The following is a 9,994-nucleotide window of genomic DNA, read 5'->3' on the forward strand; positions in this document are numbered from 1 at the left end:
GAATCAATCCGGATATAATCATACAAAACCAAAAAAATCGATTTGGGATTCTTTCCTCGGCACGAGATCGATCGATCTATTCTTACAGATTGGTCGATCTGTGTAAATCGATCTTCGCCGATCGAGTGAAATGGACCAGGTCGATCAGTATATATTTCGCGTTTTTTTTTGTTCTGAATAATGATCGGGATCGATCGATCCACTATAACTTGTAAAATGGGATCGATCGATCCTCCTTGTCGAACTCAATATATATATTTTTAAAAAAATTACAATTTTAAGGGTATTACTGCCATTTTGGAAAAAATTAGTCTAATAGGACATAAAGTAGTATAAATTAGTCTAAAAGGACATAGTTACCTTTTTTTTGCTCTAAAAAAACAGATTTCCCTAATTTCTTTTAACCAAGATAATAAAGTAGCATATTTTTCCGTGTAAAACTGAGCTTTGAATGAAAAATATATAAAAAAGAAGCGAAAAGGTAAGGACGAATCAAAAACCCAGAGAGAGAGAGAAAGGTTATAAAGAGAGGGAGGCATCGATTTTTTTTAAAGAGACCCAAAATTAGCAAAGAAAACATTCACTCGTTAGCTCTTCTCCTCCATCCATTCTATATTTCCTCTTCTCTCTCTCTCTCTCTCACTCTTTTCTTATTAGCTCCCTCCTCCTCCTCCTCCTCCTCCTCCTCCTCCTCCGATTCGCTTTCTCCTGTGACTTCTCTCAGATTCTTCGAATCCCTCTTTGAGTTTTCTCCATCCGCGTTACTAATCCTTTCTACGTTAAGGTAAACAAAAACACACGTTATCCCCATCATGTATAGTCTCCAATGACTTCCCTATAATTCGATACTCTTGATTCACGGTTTTGAAATCCGGTTTGCCTGTTACTGCTTTTGTTCTGTCAGTGGAGAATTATTCATACATCAGTGTTTAGGAGATTTCCTTCAGTCGATATTCTCAAGGTTTTTTTTTTTTTTTCTTTCATTCATTTATAGTTCGTTCCTCTGTTTCTGTTTTGTTTTTCTCTGTAAAACATTTTTATCTGAATCCTTTAGCAACAACAGCTTCTGTGGTCTTCATTTAATATTGTCCCATGGTAAAAATATTGTTTGTTAAACTCCACATGTAACTTGTGCTAACTGTGAAAATGTTTGTTATTTTGGCACCATCTATCTTTCACTTTCCCTCTCTGCTTACACTCACCACCGCGTATCTTGTCTCTAAGGTCACTACTAATGCTAATGCTAAGTGTTCTCTGTTTAAGATTTGATTAGGACTGGTTTTTGGATCAAAAACACTTTCATAATAACAAGTCATTTTTTGTACTTTTCTTGGTTAATGGCTCTTTTGATTGATAAGCAAATACTAAACTGGATCTTGTTTGTTTGTTTGTTTGTTTCAGAAACCTTTTTTCTCAAAAATGCAGCAAGAGACGTTAAGTGATCCTTATGGAGAGATTGAGATAAGCTTTGGCTATCAATGCAATAACAAGAAGATAGGAATCCCTGAAGATGCTATTGTTCCTGATAGCCGCGGCGTTCTCGCTGGCTTTAGGCTTCAAAAGACAAGCAGCTTCTCTTGTCTATCAGGTGCTGCTTTAAGCGGCAACCCTACGCTAGCCAACACCAACATCTGCAACGGAGTCATCGGCTCCGAGATTCTACCCTCTCTAGACTCTCCCAAATCCTTCAGGAAGGTTCCATCTTCCCCCGCGCTTTCCAAGCTCGACATACTCTCTCCTTCTCTCCACGGAAGCATGGCGAGTCTCAGCTGCAGCCCTAGTCCTCCCGAGCCGGAGTCTTGCTTCTTGACCTCCATGAGCTCTCCTTCCTCTCTGAACGAAGGGTTTGTTCTCTCTGCTATGGAAGTTCAAGTCGCCGGAGGTGCTGCTGGTGAAGATAGAGTTCAGGCCGTTTGCTCTGAGGAGAACGGCTGGCTCTTCTGCGCTATCTACGACGGATTCAACGGAAGAGATGCTGCTGATTTCTTGGCTTGTACTTTGTACGAGTCCATTGTTTTCCATCTCCAGCTGCTTGATCACCAGATGAAGACGCATCACGATGTTGATGATGGAGGCGTAAGTGTAATAGTAGACTCTTCTTCCTCTGATTTGTTCAGACAAGGAGTGTTGGATTGCTTGAACCGCGCGCTTCTCCAGGCGGAGAACGATTTCTTGAGGATGGTTGAGCAAGAGATGGAGGAAAGACCGGACTTGGTGTCTGTTGGCTCTTGCGTTCTTGTCACTCTACTCGTCGGGAAGGATCTTTACATCATGAATCTAGGGGATAGCAGAGCTGTGCTGGCAACGTACAGTGGAAACAAGAAGCTTCAAGCTGTTCAGCTCACGGAGGATCACACTGTTGATAACGAAATCGAAGAAGCTAGGCTATTGAGTGAGCATCTTGATGATCCTAAAATTGTTATTGGTGGGAAGATCAAAGGAAAGCTTAAAGTCACTCGTGCTCTAGGAGTTGGTTACTTGAAGAAGGTATTGTTGCATAACATCAAAGTAGCTTTTTTGTCTTTTGTGGTCTCGTTTTGACTTTGTTATTGCAGGAGAAACTGAACGATGCATTGATGGGGATTCTACGAGTTCGTAACCTTTTGAGCCCACCTTACGTGTCGGTGGAACCATCGATGAGAGTTCACAAGATCACGGAGTCAGATCACTTCGTTATAGTTGCAAGCGATGGTCTGTTTGATTTCTTCAGCAACGAGGAGGCGATAGAACTCGTGCACGGCTTCATTGCTAGTAATCCTTGTGGTGATCCAGCAAAGTATCTGCTTGAACGTCTTGTAGCTAAAGCTGCTGCTCGTGTTGGTAAGCGAATGTTTAAATATTTTCTTTAGTTAGAAGTTTTTATTATCTATAGTAATAACAACAACTACTCTTTTGAGTTTTAGGATTCACGTTGGAAGAATTGCTGAATGTTCCGGCTGGTAGGAAAAGGAGATATCATGACGATGTGACTGTGATGGTTATCACTCTCGGTACTGATCAACGCACCTCAAAGGCTTCTACGTTCGTGTGAATGATGATGGCGACAAATCTTTAGATTGGTGAAATTGTAAATACAGTCACTCTTGATCCCTACTTAAAAATACGTTTGAAACTGATCTTGAGTTTTTATTTATTTATTTACTACTTTCGTATTTTTATTCAGTGTATAGCAATAGTACCGTACTATACTGTATCCTAGTTTGGGGTTTTTGGTGTTTTGCTTTTGCTGTTTTGTTTTTTTTTTTCTTGGGTCAGTCTGTCACAGCCAAGCCAAGTTGGTTTTTGCTCTGTTTTTGACCTTATGGTTTGGTCTGTAACACTACAGACAGAAACCGGTTATGCTAACTGATTAACGACTGTTGGAATAAATGGGAAATGAAAAGAGCATGAAATTGAAACAAAGTATGTGCCGAGCAACATGGTTAACATGTTTCATCAATCTTGTCACACTCTGTGTTTTTAGTCTTGCTTGTGACTGTTGAGAGTCTTTCTCCATATAAAATGTTTTAAGTTTTGGCAGTTCACCAAATTAGATTTTGTGAATCAGCAAGGAGATTTTGGAACTCCTCAGGCACCTCATGTGTTTTGACAATTCTGGTTATTGATAAAACGCAGAACTGATAGAGGGGTTTGAAACATATGTTTATATGAGAACATTCTTAGAGATGGGTTGAGAAGTCCTGATCTTGTCTTCTTGATAACTATTGTAAGCAAAAATAGGTTAGAGTGGAGGTGTTAACAAAGGTCGTGCGAGTGTGGGGAATTCATACCAAGAGTTGCTGCGTTACGATGCTTTGGTTAGGACTCTATTTGAGTCCAATGCACCTGATTCAGAAGTGAGCTATTAGTTTGATATGATGAGAGCAGAGGGTAATGTTTCCCCTAATGAATACAGTACACTTACTAAGTCCTTAAAGATGGCTATTGTAAAATAAATAGAGTGGACTGGACAAGGCTCAAAAGTCAAAAACAGGCTATGAAATAGATACATTGTAAGTGGGGTCTTGACGTGGACGCATGGGTGCATTCCGGTTGTAAATTCACTTATTATCATCCTCAATGGCTTTGCTAGAGCAGGTGTGCCAAAGCAGGCTATAGAAATGTTTGAAGCTGTGAAGCTTTATGGGATTAAGCCTGATGGTATCACTTATAATATACTCTTCTTGGATGTTTTATTATTGTTTCGTATATGCTAGAATGTTTAAGGAGGCTGCAAGAGTGACTAGAGAGATGAAAGATGTGTTTGATTACAAAAGCTTCAGACCAAAGAGCATCACTATTACACACAAAATTACAACAGCAGTGAAAAACTAAGCAGGAGCACTAGAGAAACAACTACTAATAAGAGTGAGTAAACTGTCAAATTTTTTCTAGCTTTTATGACTTTTCAAATTCTTACTTGTGGTGACTTTTCAAATTCGTAAAGTGAATCCATTATCTATGTATATACCACCACTGATTGGTCCATGTATATTCCGCAATCAGAGAGCCGTGTGAGACTCTTAACCATATCATCAACATCATTTTCCAACTTCACATTCTTCTATTCATCCTGGCAACAAACCTCACAAACCCCCCCATGGAGAAGCAAGAAGCAATAGTTCTGTATCCATCACCACCAATAGGTCACCTAGTATCCATGGTCGAGCTAGGCAAACTCATCCTCTCCCAAAACCCATCTCTCTCCATCCACATCATCTTAGTCCCACCTCCTTACCAGCCCGAATCAACCACCACCTACATCTCCTCCGTCTCCTCCTCCTTCCCTTCAATCACCTTCCACCGCCTCCCAACCGTCACACCCTACTCTTCAGCAACCACACAAAGCCACGAGGCACTCATCTTAGAAATCATCTGCTTCAGCAACCCGAACGTCCACCGTACTCTCTTCTCCATCTCCCAAACATTCAACCTCCGTGCCATGATCATCGACTTCTTCTGCACCGCCGTGCTAGACGTCGTCGCCGGTGACTTCGCTTTCCCGGTTTACTACTTCTTCACCTCCGGAGCCGCCTGTCTCGCCGCCTTCTTCCATCTCCCGACTCTTGACGAAACAACTGCCGGAAAAAACCTCAAAGACATCCACACGCTGCTCAACATCCCCGGCGTTCCTCCGATCAAAGGCTCCGATATGCCTACCCGGGTACTGTTAAATTCGGTTTTGTCATGAACTTACAATTTAAAACCTATAAATAGATCGACACTAACTTTTTACTTCCTCGGTTCCATTCTGAATGGCAATTTTTTTCATTATATAAAAATCTTCATTTTACAATTTATACTTAGTTTCATCTCAATATTAATGGTAAAATGCATTGGTTTTATAAAATAAATATATTTATATAAAATGTTATTAGTTAAATAGATGACATTAATGAAAACATATGCTTCATCAGTTTCATTAAGATATACTCCCTCCGTTACTAAAATATACATATTTTATATTTCCAATATATTTTTTGTCAATTAATAATGAGAAATTGTGAAGTTCAAAAACATTAATTGCATTTCTTAAAAATCTTATTGGTTTAAAAATATAGAAAATATAAAATTACAAAAAACTATGCATTTATAGCTAAGTTTTAATATGTTTTATTAAAAAGTGTGAAAATTCTAAAACATGGATTTTTTTGGAACGGAAGAAGTAAGTTTTAGAGAAAAAACAAATATATATATATTTTTTATGTTTTCTATACAAAAATTATAAATTTCAATAAAAATAATTGGATTTATTAAAAAATTATTGACTAAAAAATATTAAAATTTGATAATTTCAAAAAATATGCATGATTAATGTGTTTTCTTAATATATGCGAAAATATCGTAACATCTATTTTTAAAAAACGAGAGGGAGTATATATTAATTATTTCTTTATTGCCAATGTAAGACTTTCATTGGTTTTTTTGTTGATCAAAGACTTTCATTCATTTATTAACAGCTACTTGACCGCAACGATGAGGTTTACGATGCATTTATATCGTTCTCTAAGCAGCTCTCGAACACTTCAGGGATCATTATCAACACCTTTGAGGCGTTAGAGAACAGAGCCATCAAGGCCATAACAGAGGAGCTCTGTTTTCGCAATATTTATCCGATCGGACCCCTCATTGTTAAGACAAGAACCGGAGATAATAAAAACGCAGATTCTTGTCTGAACTGGCTAGATTCGCAACCCGAACAGAGTGTTGTGTTCCTCTGTTTCGGGAGCTTGGGTTTGTTCTCGCAAGAACAGCTTAAGGAGATTGCTATCGGTTTAGAGAGAAGCGAGCAGAGGTTCTTGTGGGTGGTTCGTAATCCACCAGAGCTACAAAACCAAACAGAACCGGATTTGGAGTCTCTATTACCGGATGGGTTTCTAAACCGAACCGGAAACAGGGGAATGGTGGTTAAATCATGGGCTCCGCAAGTTCCGGTTCTGAATCATAAAGCAATCGGTGGGTTCGTGACTCATTGCGGATGGAACTCTATTCTTGAAGCTGTTTGCGCGGGTGTACCGATGGTGGCTTGGCCGTTATATGCTGAGCAGAGGTTTAATAGAGCGGTGATTGTGGAGGAGATCAAGATTGCTATTTCGATGAATAAAACGGAGACAGGCTTCGTGAGTTCCATGGAGGTGGAGAAACGAGTTCGAGAGGTAGTGGAGGAGGGTCCGGTTAGGGAGAGGACCAAGGCTATGAAGAATGCAGCTGAATCAGCTTTGGTTGAAACCGGTTCGTCTAGGCACGCGTTGACTGCTTTACTCGAGTCGTGGAGTCCAAAACAAACTTAGACTCTGCTTCAGGTTAAGTTTTGTGATATAAGGAGGCAATTGATGCGAAAGGTGAATTGTGACTGAAGAAGACTATGACCGATTGATATGTAGTAGAAATCAATGGTGAAGATTGTATTATAAAACGGCTATGCTTTTGTGACAAGCAACTGTAACTTGGTCTGAGTTTGAATAAGTCCCCCTTCGTGATAGGAGGTTGAACAAGTCTTTATTTGTGTTTGTTGTATGAGTTTGTTTGGGAGTTAGTTTCTATTTCAGTTGTAATGTTGAGAGACCTATTTAAGAGATAGTTTACTTTGAGTTCAACAATAAACTAAGACTTTCAATTACTATTTTCTTTAGTAGTTCTTTGTTAAACCAACAAATGGTATTAGAGTTTGTCATAAGAGTGAAAAGAGAATCTGTCAATTACTAAGCGTTTTGAAGATTGATGGAGATTACTAAGCGTTTTGAAGTTTGATGGGGATTATAAGAATACATTACTAGATTAATTTATAACAACACACACTATTTTGGACTGAGAGCTTTATTAAAGTTTGTGTATGGTTTTTGAAACTATAATGTAGTTTATGTATTTTAAACAAACTAGAGTCGCACGCTCGTCTGTATGTTATTTTTTACCTTTTTATAAACTGTTTAATGAAATTTCTAAACATATAAGTTATTTAGATATTTTAAGACTCATACGATTCTATCCGGATCCGGAAGAATCCGAGTCCAGACAAAATTTATAATGTCCGAACAAAGTTTAATTTTAAATCTAAAAATCCGATACCCCAATAACAGATCCGTACCCGAATAGGTACCTAAATACCATGTCACTAATTCGGGTACCTAGATTCCATATCTAACTAAAAAAAAATAAAAAAATTATTAACCGGTTGAATTATTTTCTTGAATGAGTAAATTTCATTTAAACTTTTGAAATTATTTTGATTAACACGTAAAATAAATGTTGTCGAGTTATTATGGTAAATATAATTAAGTAATTAGAAAGAATAAAAAAAAGAATGTAAAAGATGTAATAAAATCACTTAAAATAGGTAAGTTCTATTTTATACTATGTAATAAATGAAGTCAAATTATTTGAAAAAATATAATAAATAAATGAAAACTTAATTAGTCAAAAAAAAAAAAAAAGATGTAAAAAGTCATTTAAAATAGATAAGTATTATTTTGTATTTGAGTTTTTAATAGAATAGATTTAGTTTATTTATCTATTACAGACGATGAGAGAATAGTATAGACTGACAGAGTGTACAACTGATAATAATACCCTAAAAGTTACAAAAAAACTCTGCATACTAATATAGTTAGCGCATAAAATAATTCACTGATTTAGACAATTTTATATATGGTTTTAAAGTGTTAGATTGTATTTTCTTGGTGAAAATGTGGGAAGAACATTATTGGTACCACTATTCTCTTCATCTTTTTTTTCCTTTTTCTTTCTCCTTTCCTGATATGACATTCATTTCACGAGTTGTTTTTGTTCCTTATCTCCTGAGTCGGCTGCTTTGTAATCTTTAAATCAAAGCCGTAGCCTTATCTCGTGTCTATTAACTTGTACGGTGGTGATTAAAGGCCAAGATTTAAACCTGCATGGAATCTTAATATCTTGCGCAAGTGCAGCATGTGTCCACTGTCTACTTCGTCTGCGCAGATCTAGTAATAGTTTTCTAAAATTTAATTAAATACTTTGCCGTGCCACTTTGAACTATCGACGGTAAGAGATAAGGAAGTGCGGTTAGTTATAAACCGGAGGAGGTTAACCGTGGTTAAGGTTTGTCTGGACAGTGAGGGAAGAAAGTCACGGAGTTGGGTAAAACGGAGACAAGATATGACTAGCGACACACTCTTCTTTCTTTTACAAAAATACCCTTCCTTACTTGACCGGAACTCTCCACTCACACGTGGTAAAGTTAATTTTGACTAGAGACATGTACATTCCGTTTCTCCGCCTGAATAAAACAGATATCAATAATTTTAGCTTAAAATATGTTAATTTTGTGAATTAAGATTCTACTATTTATATGTCTCTAGAAAACTAATAAGGATTAGGAAACAAACAGTTGACTGTTACTTGGTTACAATCGCTATCCACACGTACGCAGTGTTTTAGCTTTTGACAAAATTATTGATTAGCTACCTAACAATTTGACCTTTTTTTTATTGTGTGTTAAAGTTCGATAAACAATCACCTATATAGAGACGACATGCAGATCTGTATGTACACCCATTTCTTAGATTCTTTCAGTTTATCTTCCCATGCGATTCATTTATTATACGATGAACAGAAAAGAAAATTAAATTTAATGTATATTAGTAGATAGTGTTATACTACTATACTATATTAAAGTTTCATACAGAAGCATGGGGATATGCGTCTTATGGACAGTGGATAAGAGAACAGACCACGCATTATGGGATCTTCCCCGGTTCCTTATTGTTATCATATTTTAAATGTTTCTTCTTCTTTTTTTGTCAAGTTGTTTACTGGATTTATGCATTTAATTATTTCTTCAATACTTTGCTTCTTTCACTAGATAATTAGCGATATTTGAGGCAGAAAAAGATAAGATTGCGTGTGTTTTACTCCAATAAATCTCCGAAAGCCTAGATCCCTTTTTACTGCTTCTTTTTTCATGTCAAGAAAATTACTGTTTGCTCATTTTTATGGTCCCTTTTTACTTCAGCTTTTGGGGTTTACGAGTAAAAGTGGAGTCACTCTCTTGCTTTCCTTTTTTGTAGTTTTGTTTAATAATCGACTCTATTAATAATAGAACAATACTTAGGTTCACCCCTATGGTGAATGGTTAAATTCACCACACTCTTCATAACCAACCAAAATGCCATGTAGGAATATCTTAAAAAGGTAATAAAAATAAAAAATTAAATAGCTGGAAAAAAAACAAGACCGACATTAATTAGCGCCATCTGCAAAATTCTAAATTATAAACACCTAAACTCTAAAAACATAAACCCTAAATCTAAAACACTAAACCATAAACCCCAATCCTAAAATCTAAACCCTAAATCTTAAACCCTAAACTCAAACTCTACACAATAAACCCTAAATCCTAAAATCTAAACCCTAAAGCCTAAACCCTAAACTCTAAACCCTAAACTCTAAATCATAAAATCTAAACCTTAAATTCTAAACCCTAAACCCAAAACTTTAAATCTTAAACCCAAACCCTAAATCATAAACCCTAAACCCAAAC

The 9,994-nt window shown here is 36.8% G+C and overlaps 2 protein-coding genes across 2 annotated transcripts; both read left to right on the top strand.

The window, feature by feature from the left end:
* The first annotated feature begins 530 nt into the window (after positions 1-530).
* On the top strand, positions 531-3,384 carry LOC106295111 (probable protein phosphatase 2C 40). The gene is made up of 4 exons (XM_013730903.1): positions 531-784; positions 1,402-2,487; positions 2,556-2,820; positions 2,904-3,384. Exons 2-4 carry the CDS (start codon positions 1,420-1,422, stop codon positions 3,029-3,031), a joined length of 1,461 nt encoding a protein of 486 aa, XP_013586357.1. The 5' UTR covers positions 531-784; positions 1,402-1,419; the 3' UTR covers positions 3,032-3,384.
* A 1,083-nt stretch (positions 3,385-4,467) lies between these two features.
* Positions 4,468-7,096, top strand: LOC106295112 (UDP-glycosyltransferase 88A1). Its single transcript, XM_013730904.1, has 2 exons — positions 4,468-5,143; positions 5,940-7,096. Exons 1-2 carry the CDS (start codon positions 4,580-4,582, stop codon positions 6,768-6,770), a joined length of 1,395 nt encoding a protein of 464 aa, XP_013586358.1. The 5' UTR covers positions 4,468-4,579; the 3' UTR covers positions 6,771-7,096.
* The last annotated feature ends 2,898 nt before the right edge of the window (positions 7,097-9,994 follow it).

The sequence above is a fragment of the Brassica oleracea genome, chromosome C5, assembly GCF_000695525.1.
Source record: "Brassica oleracea var. oleracea cultivar TO1000 chromosome C5, BOL, whole genome shotgun sequence".
Lineage (NCBI taxonomy): Eukaryota > Viridiplantae > Streptophyta > Magnoliopsida > Brassicales > Brassicaceae > Brassica > Brassica oleracea.

What these genes read in the sequence shown, in the direction of transcription:
- LOC106295111 (XM_013730903.1), top strand. Translation starts at nt 1,420, where the DNA reads ATGCAGCAAGAGACGTTAAGTGATCCTTATGGAGAGATTGAGATAAGC. An exon ending in GAGTTGGTTACTTGAAGAAG is followed by an intron (nt 2,488 to 2,555) that starts GTATTGTTGCAT and finishes TTGTTATTGCAG; the next exon opens with GAGAAACTGAACGATGCATT. An exon ending in TAAAGCTGCTGCTCGTGTTG is followed by an intron (nt 2,821 to 2,903) that starts GTAAGCGAATGT and finishes TTTGAGTTTTAG; the next exon opens with GATTCACGTTGGAAGAATTG.
- LOC106295112 (XM_013730904.1), top strand. Translation starts at nt 4,580, where the DNA reads ATGGAGAAGCAAGAAGCAATAGTTCTGTATCCATCACCACCAATAGGT. An exon ending in GCTCCGATATGCCTACCCGG is followed by an intron (nt 5,144 to 5,939) that starts GTACTGTTAAAT and finishes ATTTATTAACAG; the next exon opens with CTACTTGACCGCAACGATGA.